General features: G+C 36.5%; 1 protein-coding gene across 2 annotated transcripts in view; it reads left to right on the top strand.

The window, feature by feature from the left end:
- Positions 1 to 3,345: 3,345 nt before the first annotated feature.
- The window catches only part of LOC114070221 (venom phosphodiesterase 1-like), a 35,481-nt gene continuing 17,997 nt past the window's right edge, over positions 3,346 to 20,829 (top strand). For both annotated transcript variants that reach the window (XM_027907472.1, XM_027907473.1), the window contains exons 1-11: positions 3,346 to 3,666; positions 5,498 to 5,576; positions 8,275 to 8,397; positions 9,565 to 9,690; positions 11,181 to 11,241; positions 13,544 to 13,641; positions 15,623 to 15,702; positions 16,263 to 16,382; positions 17,958 to 18,067; positions 19,529 to 19,594; positions 20,189 to 20,261. In XM_027907472.1, coding sequence (XP_027763273.1) covers positions 3,550 to 3,666; positions 5,498 to 5,576; positions 8,275 to 8,397; positions 9,565 to 9,690; positions 11,181 to 11,241; positions 13,544 to 13,641; positions 15,623 to 15,702; positions 16,263 to 16,382; positions 17,958 to 18,067; positions 19,529 to 19,594; positions 20,189 to 20,261 — 1,053 coding nt within the window. In that variant the 5' untranslated portion in view covers positions 3,346 to 3,549. The remainder of the gene's footprint in view (positions 3,667 to 5,497; positions 5,577 to 8,274; positions 8,398 to 9,564; positions 9,691 to 11,180; positions 11,242 to 13,543; positions 13,642 to 15,622; positions 15,703 to 16,262; positions 16,383 to 17,957; positions 18,068 to 19,528; positions 19,595 to 20,188; positions 20,262 to 20,829) is intronic.

The raw sequence follows: 20,829 nt of genomic DNA, 5'->3' as shown, positions 1-20,829 counted from the left end.
ATTACTCTGGCAAAAACACCTTCATCAAAGTGACCATTTGTTTAAGGATAAGAAACATTTAATAGAAAAATGGTTAAGCTTTGGAGTTCTTTTGCCTGAATGCCATTCATTTTAGAAGGTGGATGATAAATGAGTATAAAGGTGTCTTTGAATTCGTAGTATGTAAAGCTTATCTATTTCTTCATGGCCTTAGAGGACTTAGCTGTAGTAGTGAAAATTAATACGGGCTACAACACAATGCTCTTTAGAAATTACTCTCCCTGTTTTCCTGACATGCTTGCTGACCTGCATATGTCAGAGATGTCCTGCCTGTGTTCTTTGAAAATATCTTTCAGTTTTTGAATGTGCCAGATGAATAGAGGACTGCGATTTAACTATAGGGGTGTGGGTTTGTTTGTACCCTAGCCCTGGCTTTGTATAGTGTCAGTCTGTGTGCAGAATGGTCACTTACATTTATGATTTAGTAACTGAGAACAGAAAGGATAATTGATAATTATTTCCTTCTCCCCTGTTGTTTTCTTTACTCTGAAGTATTGATCATATTGATTACCTTTTTTTTTTTTTTGAATGTGAATTTTCTTTTGCCGGAATAAAAAGAAATATTTTTAAACACATGAGGCCCTTGATCTTTAAAGAGAAAACTTTTGGTTCTTGGTTAATGTTTATGAAGTTTTATAATCTTACTTTATTGGTGAGAAATGTAATAGAAATTCATCACGTGGGTAGTAAAGTATGTGAAATTAGAGCAATGATTGAGTAAAAGTAGCAAAATCAAGTATATGAGATCACATGCTGCTCATTTTAGCTATTACTGAGCAGTGCTTAAACAACCTCAAAACCTTCTCTGTGAATAGCCTGGGGGTGCACAAGAGGTTGGGAGGGGTTACAGATGGGCCTTCTGGCCCCAGCTGACCAAGGGGATACCTTACATCATATGAAACAGTGCTCAGCAATAGAACTTTGGAGGGAAAAAAAGAAGGAATAGGGAATGGTCAGTGATGGTGTTTGCCTTCCCGAGTAATCATTACACGTGGTGTAACACTGCCTTCCTAGAAGTGATTGAACGCCACCCCGCTGATAGGAAGTAATGATGAACTCCGGATTTTGCTTTGTTTGTTTGCTTTATTTATTAACTGTCTTTATCTCAACTCACTCTTTTTCTCACTTTTACCCTTCCTCTTCTTCCCCCCTTCCCACAGCAGAGAACTGTGTGAGTGGATTTGTGGGGATGAGCTGCCTGCTCAGATTATCCCACAAGTGTGCTTTTTGGCATCCAGTGTGGGGCCAGAGGTATTCAACATAATGGCAGATTTGATAGAAATATGCTATGCTGGATTTATAGCTGGTACAGCTGTTTAACTATCAATTGGTAGACTATTGCTCTCACCACGGGACTTTCTTGCTTTGCTGTATATTAGAGTGCAGAAATTGGACTTGGCTGTCATTTGCTGTAATGCTTATCATTTTACCTTCCTATGCCTAGGAACATTTTGATAAAAGGACTGGCTACGTGTCCAGACTGGTGGATGGGCTGGACATTGCCGCTGTTTCTGTTCTGCTGTGGTAGGTGTGCTGTAACTACAGTCTGAACTCTGGTTAAAGGGTCTGTGACCTGTTAATAACTCCATGCTGCAGCAGATATACCCCAAAGTGTCTGTGGCTGTGGATAGGTTCATAGTGCAGCAGGTAGATCCCTGAATCATAGAATAATTTCACTGGAAAAGACTGCTTAGTCCACCACTAAATCATGTCCCTAGGCACCACATCTACATGTCTTTTGAATACCTCCAGGGATGATGACTCGACCATGTCCCCGAGCAGCCTGTCGAAATGCTTGACAATCCTTTTGGGGAAGAATTTTCCTAATAACCAATCTAAACCTCCCCTGGTGCAATTTGAGGCTATTTCCTCTTGTCCTGTCACTTGTTACCTGTGAACATGCTCCAGCACCTCAATGTGTGTCTTGTAGCGAGGGACCCAGAAATGAACACAGGATTCAAGGTGCAGCCTCACCAGTGCTGAGGAAAAATCTCTGCCCTGGTCCTACTGGCCACACTACTGCTGATAGAAGCCAGGGTGCCCTTGGCCTTCTTGGACACCTGGGCACACTGCTCACTTATGTTTAACCGGCTGTCAACCAGCAGCCCCAGGTATTTTTCTATGAAGTATCTTTCCAACTAAGGGAAAGTCTGCAACCTGTGGATAAGTCTATACCAGTATAGCAAGGGGAGGAGTTAAATGCAATATTAAAACTTATATCCTGGTTCAAAGGGACCAGGCATGGATATTGTAATGGATATAACTTTAAACTGTTGTAACCCACTGTTTGAGTTGCATGTTATAGAAAGTACTATAGCAGAAACCACCTGAACAGAAGGCAAGCCTCACAAGAATCCCTGCAAGTGTGACCCAACATGAACAGGTTTTGGAAACAATGGCTCCACATAACACACTGCCTCTCCTGTCCTGAACAATCACCATAACAGATGGAACTCCAGTCATGGAAGAAGGGAACTCCGTGGGCATTTTACAGGGGTGGCTCATAGACTAAGGAATTGATATCTGTCTATAAATTAAAGGACATGGGTGGTGGTGGGGGTATGATTAATGGGGATGTACTGGATAATGTAGGACTTGAGCATTACACTAATTATATAGAATAAGGAGTAGAGATTGTACTAGTTTGGGATGCAATGCAGTTAATTTTCTTCATACCAGCTTGCACAGTATCATGTTTTGGATTTTTTTTTTTTTTGTAATTATAAATTTACTTATAAGCTACAGTTCATGTGCTGTTCAACTTTAGAATTAGATCAACATCTGAACAGTTACTCATGCATAGCCCTAGTACACTATAAAGGTACATTGTCACAACGAACAATCCTTCCATGAACCACCAAGTTGAAAATCAAATCGATTTTTAAATTGTAATTAAACAATTTTTTTTTTTATTGACTTTGATTTGGCTGTATACCATTCGTTTTTAATCAGTACCTCCACAGCTAATGAAAAAAGCCCATATAAGAAGTTGAAAGAAGCGTGAGACAAAGATGGATTGAAACTAAATGGGAGGAATCCCCGGATGCTAAATAAGGGAAGGGATCTGAAAACTTAGGCGTGACACAGAACCCGAAGCAAGAAACTCTCCCCTTTCATATTGGTTTCAGTATATTCAACACGTTCTTTCAAGATAACGAATTCTCTGGAATTTTAACCAAATAGCTGAGTACTTGAGTTTGCATTTTATCGCTTAGCAACGTATTACTCCTAATCTCCGTTTAAGAGTTTGCCCAGTGCCGTTCTTATCTTGAAGAGTTCCCTGAACACAGATAATGCTTTTCAGCCTTTGACCGTTCAGAGTCGTTTTCCTGCTTACTTTGGATTTTTGCAAAACTGACATTGATGCAAAAGCTAAGATCTCATAAAAAAAACTTATGAGCAAAGTACTAGGAACTCTTGAAGCAGGAGTAGCATCTCACTCGCAGCTAACCCAGCTGGGGAGGCTGAGGAACGCAGAAGACGCGCAGTCGAGGGACAGATCTCAGCAAAATGGAGCTTGAGCATGATATCACCACGGATCACACAGGATCTTTGGAGGAAGAGTCTTTAAAAGGAACAGAGTATGTGAAGAAAAAAAGCGTCCTGAAATACAAAGTAATCTGTGCGGTAAGTAGGTGCTGCTCTTCAGTTCTGCTAGTTTAACAATTCTCAAATCTGCAGGAAGAATAGAAGTTTATAAGTTTAATTCTATTAATATTATCATTCAGGGTAGCTTGGTAATCGGTGGTTAAAATTTTACTGCATGAGTGCGCTAGCTTCACTGGCAAGTTCTTCTGGTACCTATCAAGCAATTTATTTTTTTTTCCAGGAAGTTTTTGTTTTACATCGTTAACCTGACAGATTTATTGCACAGCAAAGACATTGCTTCAATATTTTTAGACACTCGCTTAAGACGGATGCGTTTGTGGCCAAAACAGCCGTAGTTCCTTTTTGCTTACTTTTATATCTTTAGATTTGTCGTTAACAAAATAGATCACGTAGGCAAGACGTTGGCAAAAGGTACTCAGGAAGCAAGGCATGGGAAAAGCCTAATTAACCATTTCGTTCAGTATTATCAGTCCCCACATCTAGAACATGGTGTCAACTTTCCCTCTTCCCCAGGGCTTTAGGGGTCATGCAGCTGCCTTATAAATAATAACGTCTTTTGGTATGTTCTTTAAACCTTTTGTTGTAGCTTCTGTTTGTGATCACACGCGAAACAAATATTAGATATGTGTGTATGTTTACACATAGGTCTTGCATTTGTAAATTGGAATTTAGAGAAAATTACAGATACTTATTTTAGAAAGACTCAAGACTTAATTTTGAACATATGCCAATGAAAAAAGAGAATCAAGCTACTACACTTTTCAGCTCTATGTCATCAGAACGATTTCACATAGTACGATTTCCTATTTAATGCTGTACTGTCCAAGGATTGCATAAAACATAAGGGAAATACTGTAAATTGTGAACATCCCCCCCCCCAAAAAAAAAGATACAATAGGACTTTTTTTCCTTATGTCTCCAGTAAAAAGTAATGAATCATGAGAAACAGTGTAGGAAAAATGTGTAACTGTGAAGGAAAGTAAATTATGCTTTGAAGAGCTACTTGGAAGAATAAAGTGAGAAATTTAAGTATCCTAAAACATATTCATGCACTAGTTTTCAAATATCTGCCTATACAAACTCCAAAATCTAAATATTGGAGGTGTAAACTGTTGATATTCTACACCGTTTATCTATGTTTTTGATAAACTATATGCACGAAGTACTTCCTTGGCAAGTTTTTGCTGAAAGCGTAGGCAGAGAACTGTATGCTCACTAAGGGTAATCACACTGCCTAATAAATCCTCCAGAGAACAGAACGTATGCATTAGGAACAACTTTTCTATCCATAAGTAGCTGTAATATTGAATTTAGACATAGAAGTTAGATGTGGAAAGCCTGAAGATTTGAATAGGTGCTACCAATGCTATTTCACCTTAAGAATTAATGTCCCAAAATCAAAGGTCTTTGTGTAAATGTTATAATAAATGCATCATCTTTTCTGTATACCAAATATGAGTTTTGGGGGTTAACTTCAGCTGTCTCATTACTTGCAACAGTTGAATTACTTGCTGCTGTAATAGCTGTACTTTCAATTTAGTATCATCTAGTTATTTCGTTAGCTATTGTTTATTTCAATTACAAATGTAATTTCACCAATTACACACGGGACTAGCCACATGTTAAAAGGCCTCTACTTGTAAGCAGTTCACAAGGTGAACTGAATTCTTGTGCTTCTCTTGTCTTCAGCCTCAGAGTGTCTCTGATTTTTTGATTAACAAGTTCAGAGAAGGGATAAGTTCATAAGAAGTCACATGTTCATAGAGATATTAATCATACGGTTAATTTCTAATTGACTTTAGAGTTTATCACAGTTATGAACTTTGGTTTTCCTGTGTCTATGAAACAGGTTCTGCTGTGTGCTTTGGTGACTGTATCCCTGGGACTAGGTTTAGGACTAGGACTGAACCGTGGTAACCAGGAGCAAGGTATGTATGTTTATGTTACTTTCAGCATAGTTACCAATGAAGCTGGATCTGGTAAAGACTTTTAGCAAAGGCTTTTTTATGGTGTAATGTAAATGATCTGTGGAAACTCACCACCTGTGAAGATAAAGTTCTTGCATTTTTCAAGTTAGACTGTATAAAAACTGAACACTCACTGTCTATACTTGAAAAACCTATTCTAAACCACCAAGTGCCTTGCTGATCTTTCCAGAACTGTGAAACCTAGTTCACAAGAGATTTGGAAGTTTTATTACATTGATACTTTTGGGAAATTTGAGATATGCATTATTACATATAATGTCCTTCAGTATTTTGTTGAAGAAATACCATTGGACCATCTTAAGGACTCATACTTTGAGTGTATTAGTTCAGGTCGTTTATGCTAAAACTGATAATGAATTTTCTCTGAAAACTTAAATTTCTGTTAAGCTGTGGTAAAAAGGGGATAATGGTTTGAATTGATGAGATCTTATTTTTTAGTTAGAAAAACAAAGTAGTGTTTTGATGAGCTAGATGAGAACAAACAAACACAGCACACAGTGGATTAAATAAAATGCTTCCTTTAGAATCAGAACAGCAGTAATCTCACATTGGAGGAATTCAAGGAAGCACAGTCTGTTTCTCATTCTTAACCAACACATATTGTAGTTGTTTACCTAGTAGTTTACTAAGTCTTAGCTCTTTCTGAAGTCTTTCAATGCTATGGGCCTAGCAAATAAGATGAAGTAGAACTGTAATTGTTTTTTGATGATGCGTGTGTTGTATTACAACTTTCTGTGTAAAAAGTGTAGATAATCACTGATTGAGTCTTCACTGACATTTACCTGAGGAACTTGCTCATAACTGAAGTAAGTAATGGCACCAAATCAGCATGTTACCATTTTGATGCCTCTGAATGCTGGTGTTACAGAGCAACCCTAAGTAGGGACTCACTAACTTTATTTGCTATTTTCATAACCAGACGTACTTGGGAAAGATGAATTAGCAACCCATGGTATTGCAGAGCAGACTGGGAGGTGCAGCCTCAGCCCTGAGCATCACGCACTTTTGTGCAGCTGCATTTGCTATGAGTGCAGTGGGAAAGAGTGTTGCAGTTAAGGAACAAAAAGAGTCACAGGCGAGGTGGGTGCTGGGGGTTTGTGGCCTTGGAGAATGGACCTAGAAAGGAATCAGGGCCTTCTGACATTCTCTATGTTTAAAAATTAGGACAGAGTTTGTGTATGGTGATATTAAAATTGATTCTGTTTATATATTCAAGGTAAATTTCCTTATTGCTCCTGTAATAGTGTTGACTATGTCAAATAAAAGTTAATGAAGTATTAAATTCTTGACTTTGAACAGTTCTGTAAATATTGTAAAGAATTAGAAACATGGGCTGAAAATTATGAGAGGTATGAACAGTTCCGTTATAGACAGAGGAAAAGTTCATATTTTTGTATTTAATTTTTTTCTGACTCAGACTCATGATTCTGTATCATTTAAAATCAGGTAGACCACCTGAACAACTCTGAGTTGTTCTAAAACCACTGGATAGAGAAAAAGATAAAATTAAATACTCTAAACTTAACCAGGAGAGCACAGCACACGCTTATGTACATTTGTGAAAAATTCTATCTCCTTTTTGACAGAACAGACTCCAATCATAACACGCTTAACTGTCAGTTACTTCTTACCATCCCTACTTTTGACAGGTCCATTTTTGACTACTACATATATTGTTTATTATTATTGTAATTATTTGCAAGGCTTTCTTGTGTTGAACAGTAGTTGTTGATTTAAGCACTTCAAATGCAAGGTACAAGACGAGAACTTTCTACATGTGAAACAAACTGTCTCGCTTGAAAGAAGTCTTTTTAGTTCTACATGGTTTCTACACAATGGATATGAAAGCCTAAATTTTGTAGGCAGTGCACCCTGCAAAATCACAAACCTTCTGGCGGTTATAGTAGAACTGTACCTGCAAACCCGAGTAGTTATTTATACCTATCCCTGTCTAACAGTGTGATTGAAGAAGAAAACTGGAAATGAAGGTGCTCACTGTGGTTCAAACAGTATTTCTTCAGTACAGAGAATGTGGACACGAGGATTGTCCATGTGGAGGCTATTGTGGACCTGTGGTTGATGTCTGGACATATCCCCCCAGCTGCCTCCCCCTGGCTGGGGTAGTGGGATGGGCCTTGGCTGCTGGTCCCTGCCCAGCTGCCCCTGGGGAGCCCTCATGGCTCTGGGTGATGAGCCCTGAGGGAGCCCCCCATCCCATGAAACTCTTTGGCAGGTATATTAGGGAATGTCCAAAGTGGGACTCAGTCTTCCTGTTTCATCTCAAACCCAGAAATCAGCAAGGGAGATGCGAGTCTCCCCCTGCTCATGCTGGGAGTGTGGAATACCCAGGCATTGCCTCCTGTGCCACTGTTCCTGGAGAGACTTATTGCAGAAACAGCCCTAGCACAGCATGGTCCCAACAGCTCTCAGGACCTTCAGCACCCAGAGGAATTTCTACAGTTTCCATTTTACCTCGTTGGCTTGTGTGCTAGTGACTGCATTGGAAAATGGCTTGGGAAATGGATTTGGGAAATTATTCAGCACGTTTCTCCTTGCAGCCCATGTCCATGAACCATTTAATCAACTTACCTGGTACAGGGTTATCCAAACATTCAGTTTTTCTGCCTTCTCCTTACAGTCAGCTGCAGACACAAGTGCCATGAGCCACACAGGAAAAACGTGCCTGGCTGCCAGTGTGACAGTGGCTGCAAGGAGCGTCAGGACTGCTGCTGGGACTATGAGGACACCTGTGTGGAGCCAAGTATGTTCCCCTACAAGGAGCGCTCACTGGTCTCCATTTTATTTTGAGTTTGTTTTTTCATGTAACTGTAATAGGAAAAGGGTAATTCTTATATTTATGCAGATATACAGAAGTTATGTCATATTCCCACAGGGGACAGAATCACAAAATAAGAGGATGGTTTATGTTGGAAAAGACCATTGGAGGTCATCTAGTCCAACCTCCCTGCTCAAGCTGGGTCTCCTAGAGCACACTGCTGAGAACTGGGTCCAGATAACTTTTGAATGTCTCTAGGAAAGGAGATTCCACAACCTCTTTGGGTGACCTGTTCCAGTGCTCTTGTCACCCTCACATAAAATTCTTCCTCATGTTCAGGTGGATGTGTCAGTGTCAAGATGCCTCTGCAGTCATATTAATAGAAGGCCATAACTTGGTGACCTGACAGGACACAAAATCTTCTTGTGTCTTTCTCAAATCATATCCCTGTATTTTTGTCCCCTATGGACAACTAAAGCATCTATTGTGCATATTTCCTGGCACATATAAAGTGGTAGATGAGCATGAGCAGAAACCACAGGTTATCTTTAAATAGGACCCTTGAAACAATCTGTGCTTTCGAAAATAAGTGTTTCCTGGTCAGCTGTGCTCTCCAGCAGACCTTGGTGAGGGCCTGGGACTGAAGGAGTCCACTTCCAGGTGACCAGCCTGGCTCTGCATCAAGACCAGGCTCCTCTCCAGTTACTGGCTCTGCTTTCCCAGTAGCTGCTCAGATATTTCTTCATCCTTATTGCTTTTTCTGTGGGCTTCAGTCCTTACTTCCCTTTTTTTACTCTCTGCTGGGAATCATGTGCAAGAGCAGGAAAAAGATCAGTTTCCTTCTCTTAATTCTCTGTAGGAGAAATATGAGGTGGTTGAGATCTTCCTGGAAAGATGGAAGGCATTGAGGAGGATGACTTTGGGGACACTTTGGTAAAATAAATTATTCTGTAACTCTGTGTTGCCATTCAATGGCCAAGGAAATGTTTAGTTTTCCTTTCAAAGAAGACTTGTAAAGCAACTCAAGCAGTATATGCAAATTATAATTTTTTGTTTCTTTACCTATCTGTGGGATTTCCACACCAAGGAGTTTACATAAGGTTCTGTAATTGTATCATTTAAAAATCATAATATTTTTGTTCCAATTTTCAGCTCGATCTTGGAGATGCACTAATTTCCGTTGTGGTGAGACAAGGATAGCTGGAAGCCACTGTTCTTGTTCTGATGATTGCTTGCAGAAAAAAGACTGCTGTGTAAATTACAAGAACGTTTGCAAAGGTAAATCAAAACTCTAAAAGTTTCAGATATAAATTATCGCATGAAATAGATAGATGGGAAAACAGGGAAAATATAAAGGTAGATGTATTTTTTTCTCAAGAATAGAGTCTGACAGTGACACTTTGCAAAATTAAGGTGTTTTGAGATAAAGCTTTTGGTATTTTTGACTATGAAAAAGAATTTCTGGAGAGCAATGTGAATGTGTGTCATTCATAAAAAACAGAGTGATTTGAATATTGCAGAAGTATACAAGTGTGGGGGCTTTGGGTTGTTTCCTTTTTTTTTCTTTTAATTTTATTCCAAGAATAGATGGAGACATTTTTCTGCTTCAAACTTCATGCAATCCAAAGTACATATCATAGTAATCATCCCTAATTTAAAATATCAAATCCTTTTTATTAGAAATCTATTTCTAGGTTGTATTTCTTATATATCCTGTATATCCTTATTTCTGAATAACTTTATTCATGGCTAATTGTTTCATTCAGGCACTAGCTGAACACATAAAGATAGCACTGGTATATTTCAATTACAGGAATGATACCTGAGGAGTATACTGATGACATGGTATCTGTTATCAGAATTCCGTTATGTTGTGAAGTGGCAGAGATTTAAGGCAACCCAGCCAAATGATATTTGTTATCTAAACACAAATTAAAGCTAAATGCAGTCAGGCGCGTGACTAGGTGTTAAATTGATCGAGCTGACGTACTTAATTTACTGTACATCCCTGGCATTGGCTGCTTACTGGGAGAGAAGCCTTCTATGCTGAACTGAGAACTTCAACCTCCGCTGCTTCTTCTCTTTTCTTTATAATTTTTCCTTTTAAGATGCTTTCCTTTTTTCTTCTCTTATTGACCTCCTTTGTTTCTTCCAAAGAGATGGGCAAAGTTCAGAAGTAAGTATAGCTGTGAAGAACATGGAAAATATTCAAAGGAGAACAGAAAGAATTACTTGAAATTTGAAAACCATGGTCAACAAGGAGAGATTGAAGAAATTTGGGCCCTTTACAGTGTGCTGGTTTTGGCCAACTTGGGGCTTAGTTTTTAGCTGGGGTTAAACCACAACATACAGAAATTAAAAAAATACTAAAAGGACCCCTGGCAATCATCTCTAAGTGTGTAAGTGGTACCTGCAAACGAAAAATGCAGTAATCCAGGTTGGACAGGATACAGTTTAAATATTTTTCATTTTAAACCAGAAAAAAACTGAGCTAAGCTTTCATAGTGATTTCTTCTCCATTTTGTTTGTTTACTTCGCTCTGTAGTATATGTGGTTTGTTTTTAACTTATGATGATAAGCATTAGCCCTTCCAGGATTTGAGAGCTTAATAGGTTGATTTCCAAAAGGTGTCTTTAACCCTACATTTCTGTATCAAAGCAGAAAAAATTCTGGGAAGAGCTCTAAAAAGACCATTCAGGAAACTTCTTTGGTTTTTCTTGTGTGTTTTTGTTTTTCAATCCTAACTCAGTATTTTCTTTTTCTTTTAGGTGAAACATCTTGGGCAGAAGAACCATGTGTGTCCCTTGAAACTCCTCAGTGTCCAGCTGGGTAGGATAAAATAATTTTATCTTCTGAGCAAATAAAATCCTTGTGATGGTCAGAAATACTGCAGTGTTCTGAAGCAGATTTTCATATTTACTGAGAGTAAGGTTCCTGCTCTGAGGTATATTCTATAGAAGTGTTTTGTGGCTAGGAATGTTTTTTCTTTCTTAAACCTTTGTCATTTTGTTGTACATTCATTGATCATTTACAGTTTAGAGCAGAGTACAGGAGTTCAAATCCAGATTGAAAGTCAGTCTGCAAAGACCTGGAAAAGTTGTTGGACTTATCTCAAGGTTCATTTATCACAAATTGTTCATAGTCCATTTTATGTTACCATATTGTATCTGTAGCAATTCAGATAAATCACCTTATGCCATCAGTAACAAGTGTTAGAATCTGTGATTGCAATTCTTTAAGCACCAGTGTTGTTTTGTGTTTTTTTCCTTCAATTATTTGTGGGAAGAAAGGTGTGCGAGAAAGAAAACTGCAAAAGTAGCTCTATATCTACAAATGCTAAACCAATTTTGCTATTTTTGCTGTGTTGCAGAATCACAGGTAGAGAACAGGCAGAAAGATAATTTTAAAGTTGTCCTCAAAGAAAAATGACTAAATTTCTGGTTCAGTTATGGTATTTATTTTTAATAATATGGTATTTATATTTAACATATAATGATGTTATCCATTATTGAATTTTACTGCCAATTTAGTTTAATTATGGCAGTAAGACCATCAGTATTGTGGCTTCTTCATGGGATGCACATGCATGCACATCCAACACAGGTATAAAAATATACTTTTTAGGTTAATGTATAACTTGCTAAGTTAGCACAATTTCATAGGCTACAGCTTGGAAACTAGGAGAGGAGGATTTCTTTACAGCAATACAATATAAAGTTCAATTTAATTTCAGATTCAAAAGAGGAAACTCTTTTATATGTAACTTTTTTTAAATAGTTATGACTCAAAGTATTACTTAAAAACTTGGTTTGCATTCAGTTATCGTTAACTTCATTTTATCAATCATTTTCTCTTCTAATATTTTCCAGACTTATTTAATGAACTATTCCTATAAATTATAAATGCGGATTTTAAATTTTTTTTAAAGATACTATGTTTAGTGAAGTCTACTTCAAACTACATTTTTACCAAACTACATGTTTACTACGTTTATAATTTTTATGTTTCATTATATGATTCTAAGGAGATTACAGAATATATAATGATAGTTAACATGAAGACTGAGTTTGCAGAACTAGATGACTTATCTTACTGATTTTGTCACTTGGTATTAAGAAAAGAGGTGTTAGAGCACCAGCACTTCATAACCACTTTTTTCCACTTTTTAAACCATTTTTCTTTAGTAGTCCTTTTACACTGATTAAAAGAAAGCATCTTTAATGACTTTTAAGTTTATTTCACTAGTTTTATTTATTTATTTATTTATTTCCTAGTTTGAATTTTTATAACAAGAATTTAAATACTGTTTTAGAGATCAGCTGCAGTTTGTGTCTTTTATTGTACTTACAGTGTCAGTTCAGATCTGAGTGTGTTATCCTTGTTTCTTTACATAAAATCTTACCCTAAGCCCATTAGCAGCTGCTGCTTTTCTTTTGTAACTTTAAGTTTAGTTTGTCAGGCACCTGGAGGCAAAAAAGTGTTCTCCAGCTCCATGAGAGCTGGGAAACTTGAAAGATATAATCCACAAAGAGCACAGGCTGCTTAGTGATGTCTCAATAAAGGAAATGTGGTAAGGTAAGGGGTTAGCCAAACCTCACACGGCAAATAGATTACATTTCTCAGCACTGAGGCTAATTGACCATAATTGCTTCCTGGGAGACTGCTGTACTTTTGTAGTCCTCATGCAACTTCCCTGAAAGATTTTTTAAAATTCATGAAGAGTCAAGAGACAGAATTTAACCCATTTCTACATCTGCATCTACAGATGCACTTTGGCTGTTCTTTAATCTGAGTTCATATTTGGATGCTAGTCTGCAGCATTTCTATCTATTTGTACTTGTAATTAAATATCTTTAATTAAAACATTAACAAAACCCAGCTTTTTTTCTAGGCTTTCTATATTTACTGATAAGCTTGTATTTTATTCATCCAGTGTTTTCTTACCAGGTGAATTGTGTATTTGTTCTCAATATTGAATTATACGCTTATCTCAGATTGTGATGTTAATTCTGCAAAGTACATGGATATTCTGGATCCTGCTTTTAAAAGCAGAATTTATATTGTTAAAGATCTTAAAAGGTCATCAACTCTCCAAACTTCTTTATTGTGATCAACTCCTTTTTTCTTGCAGTTTTGATCTGCCACCACTTATCCTTTTTTCAATGGATGGGTTTAGAGCAGAATACTTGGAAACTTGGAGTTCTTTACTGCCAAATATTGAAAAACTCAGTAAGTTACCAAAAGTGCTTTGAGTACATTCTTTAAAGTCTGCACGCAGCCTCTCCAGTCCCTTTTGCTACTGTCAAGCATATGTGTTGCTCAGCAATAAAAAATTCACAAATCAGGTCTCCCTCATCAGTTGTATATTTTCATTATTATATTTTCTATATTAATTCTTATATTTGACTGCAGAGTAAATATTACTTGTTTTAATAAGGCCTTTAGTACTAATCAGCAGCTTTTTATTAAATAAGCAGTTTAACACTGAGAAAAAATTACAGGCATGGATTTCCTGCATTCTCTGTGCTGCATTGAAAACCAGCTGAATAGCTGATAAGGAGATACACATTAAAGTTTAATACTAAGAGAAAATGCATTGGATTATTGGGAAATTTTCCTCAAAGATTCATTTTTTCAAGTCAGATATTTTAAGATGTTAAGGAGAAGCTCCATATTTAAAAGTATGACAGTGAATATTATTTTATTAGACTTAAATGCAATATATTTTAAGCACTGGTATAATTTAATACCTTGATATTATTGCAGTAAGGCTCAAGTAACCATTTTCCAGTATTTCTGAATATTGGGAGGAAGAGTAAGTTGAAGATCTTCAGCTTGTTCTCTAAAGGGCTCTAAAAAGTGAGAGCCATTAGTGTACACTTGGTTAAAATTTCCTGACTATATAGAGCTCAGCTCTCAAGACACTTTGTACCTGGACAAAATGTCTGCATATTTATTTACTTCTTCTCAGCAGTAATATTCTAAATTGACAGTACTTGTACCTCTTCTGAACATGTCATACTATGTTTCTAATGTGCTCCTTTGAAAACTTCACCTGGATGTTACAAAGTACTAACATTTACTAAATAGTTAACAATCTTGTTTGTGGATAATGACAGTATCCAGAAGCCTGAGCTTAAAGCAATGTGCAAACCTGACTTCTTGTGCAAATGGTTTATTCTTTGATGTCATTCTGACTTGAAGGAACTTGAATCATTGAAGCAGTGCTCAGTTCCAGTCTTTTGAAACAGGTATAAAGGAAATGACAAAGTGACAAAAGGCATGAATAGCAAGCTATGAGTACATTTCCAAGAAATCCTTTCAAAAAAGAACAGATATTATTCAGCATTACTCTTATTTATGGTCAATTACTTATGGACATTCACGCTTTTATTTCTCATAAATCTACAGGAAACGGAAATTCCTTTCTTTGCAAAAGAAAAAAATGTAATGTAGATTTGCAGCATAAAATATTTTCTCTCTGTTAACTCCATTAACCTAGAATTTTCCATAGAGCTATCAAGCTAGTTGTTACAAAATATGTCAACTATAAATATATCTCCTTTACTGTTCCAGAAAATCCATAAAAAACAGAGATGGCCACAGGACAAATTGTTGCCTTAGCCTATGTTTAGTATTCTTCAGAGTGCCATGGCCTTCAGCAGCTGTTTCAGAAGAACACAAATCTGCCAATTTTCATGCAAATGTCTTGGACATGAAAGGATATCTGAAAAGGCACTCAGCTCCAGTGCTAAGCAACTGAGTCCTTCCCTACCAGTCACCAAACACCTCTGCAGAATATCTTGCTTGGTCTAATGTCAGACCTTAGTCTCATTTGCATAAAGATGTATGTCTAGGACATTCTGGATCTCAAAAGTATCTGAGAAACGTATTTGGATTGGCAGACAGGATGTAGGAGCAGCATCTAAGGCCAGACAGGATCATAAAAGACTTCTCAAACAACCCTAGGCGCCTAGGTTTTAGGCAGCTCCATTGAGCATCCAGGTCCATTGACTACAATGGGACAGTAGGCTTAGCTCACAAGGAGACACTGGGAATGCAGGCATCTTAATTTGGAGTCACATTTCTCCATCTAATACTACAGTAGCTGCCTGTGGTGATTTTTTGTTTTGTTTGTCTGTTTAAGACTGTTAGTTTTCAACTAAACAAATTATAAGAAAATTTATATTACTACCATGATCTGTTGCAGAAACGTGTGGCACACATTCAAAATACATGAGAGCTGTTTACCCCACAAAAACCTTTCCAAACCACTACACTATTGTCACAGTAAGTAAGAATTTGCTGGCTTTCCCTTTCGTTATCTGAATGACAAAGAAAGGGTTTTGTGGTGCCAGTCTTTCCGTGGGACGTGGGAACTTGAGCTATAGGTATAGAAGAGAGCTGGGGATGCTGAGACAGGCGTGATCTATGTGGCTATAAATGTATGCTATCTGACCTTGGCCTGTGAGCCCATTAGTCTTGATCTTTGTCGGTCAAAGTGGATACGGGTGAATATGGGTGCAGACGCAGCCTGTGGATGACAGTATGTGTTGGGAGGGGTTTGGGAGTTGAGATACAGCCACGTGACATAAAGGGTACTTAATCTATAGCACATCAGGTTTTAATGGGGCTGGGAAGAAAATATGGAAATTCAAGGAAACTTGACAGGTGCAGTAAATTCATTGGCAGGAAGTTGATGCTCTGTGTGAATTAAGAAAGTTCGTTCTGTTTCTGTGATAATACAGTCCTAAAAAAATTGCAGTGCTGTAGCATCGCTTTTGAACATAGTTTAGGCTCCATTTGATTTCAAGACTAAGCATTTTATTTTGTTTATTTTCATTTTGCAGGGGTTGTATCCAGAATCTCATGGTATCATTGATAACAACATGTATGATGTAGACTTGAATGAGCATTTCTCACTTTCAGGGATGGAAAAATTCAATCCTTCGTGGTGGAAAGGGCAACCAGTAGGTTTCTTTCTCATATAGCATATTCGTAAGTCCAGAGTGGCTCATGTGTTATACAAAAAAACAACACAAAAAGGGAATAAAATGCAAAACTGTGCAATATATTTGTAGAAAGTACTAAATAACCTGTAGGCTGCCTACAAAATAGTTTGCTTGTTATGAAAGTAAAAGAACTCTTAAAAGGTTAATTCTGAGATTTAAAATTTTCATTTAATGTGGTATTAGTAAAAAAAGACTTAAATATTTTGGCTAGTATTGGAATGGATTTCTTGCCACAAGGAACCAGAGTAAATTTCTGGGATCATTTGATTTTGGGATATTTTTTTGTTTGTCTTTTGGCAACTAGCTACAAAATGAAATCTTAAAATCTAATTCCAAATTATATCAATTTACAAATACACTTAAAATGTTCAGGCCTATAAAAGCATGAAGAGAGTAGCAAAAAGCCTAATTTCCAGAAAAATTAACAATTACCTATGACGTATGGCACGTACATAATATACATATGTATACGTATATATATATACACATATATATACACATATATATGTTTATATAACACTCCCCAATTGTACTTATGGCTATGGTTAGTATTATGAGTTTAGTAGAAATATCAAGCTGTAATAACAGTACTAAAAATAAAAAAAATTACATAAGCAGTATATAGTACATATACTTAATATACATTGATGTTTGTATGTGTGTATGTGTGTGTGTGTATGTCTGTATAGTCATGTTTATAGTATACTCAAATACACAGGTTTTGGTGCTATTGATTCTTGAAGGATTCCATCAGGTTTGTAACAGAAATAGAGCCACACTTTTTAGGATTAATAGAAATATGCCCTCTTATAATAAAATGATATAACTAGAATCCATATCTAGAATAAAAATTAGATTAGATTAGATTAGAATAGAATAGAATAGAATAGAATAGAATAGAATAGAATAGAATAGAATAGAATAGAATAGAATAGAATAGAATAGAATAGAATAGTTGGGAAAGACTTACAATAATCTTCTAGTCCAGCTGCCTGACCAGTTCAGGGCTGAGCAAAAGTTAAAGCACATTGTTAAGGACGTTGCCCAAATGTCTCTTAAACACTGACAGGCATAGGGCAGCAACTACCACTTAAGGCAGTCTGTTACAGTGTTTGACCACCATATCTGAAAAGAAATGTTTCCTGCTGTCAAGTCTGAATATCCCTGATGCAACTTGGAACCACTTTTCCATCTTCATGATCCATTCCACCGGTGTCTTCCACAGGAAGAAAGATCGCTGCCTATTGCCAATAGTGGAAGTACCTGTATGATTTTTTTCTTTGCTGACAATATCCAAGGACTGACAACGCTGTCACTTCCATGCTACTAATTTTTCTTCAGAATGTACACTTAAAAAACAAACTTCAGATCAGATATGGTCATTAGGCAACTGTGGGACGTGCAAAAGAAAAAAGAAAAATGCATACTTGCAGCACATATTTCTGATCCAATTATGTATTTCTACTTTCGTGATCTGAGGTTCTCCAGTGATGTAAATTACATAAAATAATTTGTTTGGATCTTTACCCATAGATCTGGCTGACAGCAATGTACCAAAATTTGAAAGCAGGCACCTTCTTTTGGCCAGGCTCTGATGTTCAAATTAATGGAACATACCCAAACTTGTACACCATATTCAACAGGTAAGATTTTATAGAACCTGTACTAAATTCCTGCAAATTACTCCAAAAATCTAAATTGCTATTTCATGGTTGAAGGAAGGAAGATACGTACAAGATATTTAAACAAGTCTGAGAGATAAAGGCCATATTGCATCATCCAGGTTCTGCCATGGAACTACCAAAAATAATTGAAATTTTCAGAACAATTCAGGGGATTCACAATGAGGAAGTCAAAGGGTACCATATATTCTGCTCTTCTAAATGGTTTTGAAAGTTTCAGCCAACTGCAAAACACTAGGAAAGCATCCTGGAACCGATTAATAGCCACTGCTAAGCTGCACCAATGACTGCCATATTTCCATGCATAAAATCTACATATATTATGCAGCTCTTTAAAATACTTGCACTTGAGAATAAGATTTCAGATAATCTACTTTAACAAAACAAACACAAACTTGGAAGCCATGACAAGAGGCTATGGGAGACAGAAAGTAATTGAAGAGAGGATGCTGGATAGGAAAGTTAATGAAGGAAGACAAGCTCTAGATCAACTCCTTCTGGTCTTGCTGGCATGTTTAATAATGTACACGCTGCTACTGAATCATAGTTCTCTATGGTTTTTTTAGCTAACTCATAGGTTCCACATGTGAAGTAACAATTGCCTTCATAGTTTTTTTGTGAGTTTTTTTGTTGGTTTCTGTTCGGTGATGGTGGTGGTTGTTGTTTGGAGGGTTTTGTTTGGTTTTTGTTTAGTTTTGGGGTTTCTGTTAGTTTTTTTGGTTATGGAAGGCATTGATATTAGTAAATTATTTCTAAATTTTCATGATGATTTCAGGAAATTTCCTATGATTCTTCCCATTTACAAGGATAATCTAAAGCAAGCATATAACTGAAAGTGTCTATAGATAACAGGCTTTGCAGTGATAGGTAGGATTGGTACTCAGAAAACACCTGAGTACTGTAAGTAACATAAAGCTTGTGCATGACTTTGAGGGAAAGCAGAGCATTAATGGGTGACTTGTTTCACAGGAGAGAAAGCATGATCTCACGAAGATTTTGATGGGGATATTACTTACTTCTAAAATATGAAAGCCCAAGGTTTATACATGCTGGAAAGAATAAAAATTATTTTGATTTGTACTTTAGGTTTATTTCCTGAATTTAAAATATCTTTTTTTTTTGCTTGAATATATTTACAAATATATGAGTAGTCCCATCAACATCACATGTTTGTGTTTGCAAAATCAAGATGTGTCTAATTTACCTTTAGAAGTGAATGACAATTTACCATTAGAAGTGAGTGACAGTCAAGCAAAAATGAGAATAATAAAACTAATGGCTAGTACTTTGTTAAAATGCGTTATTTTTGAGTTCCAAATCTGTGACTTTAATATATGACTAAAGTATGGACACTTTCTCTTTATTTTGGAATTAGAAGCACTTGTCAGAAAGTCTTGTTAACATAATTTCTTTTTTTTCCAGTTCAGTTATATATGAACGGAGAATTTCAGGAATATTGAAATGGCTTGATAATACCAAATCTGAGAGGTAATACTTAGTAATGTCTAAGACACTATACCTTAGAAAGGTCTTAATGCTTAACAATTCAAATTTCTGTAGGTGTTTGTGGTAGGTGTTTCTGTAGGTGTATGGAAAAAAGCTTTCATATGAAAGATATTGCACAACAAAGGTTAAATATTTGAAAGTAATTGCAGGATGTAATTCAAGATGGAAATTAGATATCTGTACTGATTGTGGTGTTAATTTTGTGACATGTAAGCAAGTGAAATCTTTTATATGATAATGTTTACAAAATCCTAATATGCAGTTTCCTCAGTCAGGAAGAGATCCTTTAGATGGTAGTTCCATTTACATCTCAAGAAGGAACAGCTTGTTCTGGTGGCTGATGTCTTGAATTTTTTAAGTGATTTCTGGATTCCACTGAAGACATTAGATACTGTTTTGGAAATGGTAATAGCATGTGTTGTTTAATTACAAAACTCAAAGGAAGTTGAATGATTATGTTTGCTGTATGGGCTTTTAAAGTTTCATTTAATATTTATTTTTCAAGTTGAAGTGTTCTTTTCAAATGTTGCCTCCAAATCCTCTTAATATGCTATTCTTATTTATTTCTAACTTGAGGCCTGATTTCTACACTTTGTACATTGAAGAACCAGATTCTTCTGGACATTCATTTGGACCAGTTAGTGGTGGTGTAAGTAGTTTATACTTTTCTTAGACTAAGTCAAGCTAAAAATGGTGTTGTAGTATGAGTTTAAAGAATTTATATACCTGGATAGTTGATCAAAAATTGCCATGACTATTTTATGAATTTTTACTAAGAACTTTAACTTGTGGTTGAGCCCATTGTTATGATTCCAACACTGTGTGTGAATCAAAAGAGCTGTTTCCAAACAGACTGGCAAAAAATAATTTAGGAAACACTATTAGAAATAATATTAATGGTTAAGTTTAGGGTGACCTTTTTATTGCCAAGTGATACTTGAAAACATGTGGGTGGCCCAACAAATCCTTAGAATTATCTTTTATTTATTCCTAACACTGTTCTTCAAGGTTTCTTAATTTGCTACACAAAAATATTATATTTTTAGTTGCATGCAGGCAAAAAGTTCAGCCTTTAAAGATCTTGGGACTTACGATATCAGCTCCTTCCTGGAATGGCCTTGTTTAATATATCTGAATATGGTCTTCAGCAAAAGGCCTTGTTGTAGTGGACAAGGACAGAAAACCCAATCTTTGTAGGATAGTTTTAGGCTCCCTGA

This window comes from Empidonax traillii, unplaced genomic scaffold (assembly GCF_003031625.1).
Source record: "Empidonax traillii isolate 1590-97213 ecotype Southwest subspecies unplaced genomic scaffold, ASM303162v1 scaffold1477:size107278, whole genome shotgun sequence".
Lineage (NCBI taxonomy): Eukaryota > Metazoa > Chordata > Aves > Passeriformes > Tyrannidae > Empidonax > Empidonax traillii.
Note: the sequence above shows the minus strand (reverse complement) of the source record. Positions and strands in the feature narration are given on the sequence as shown.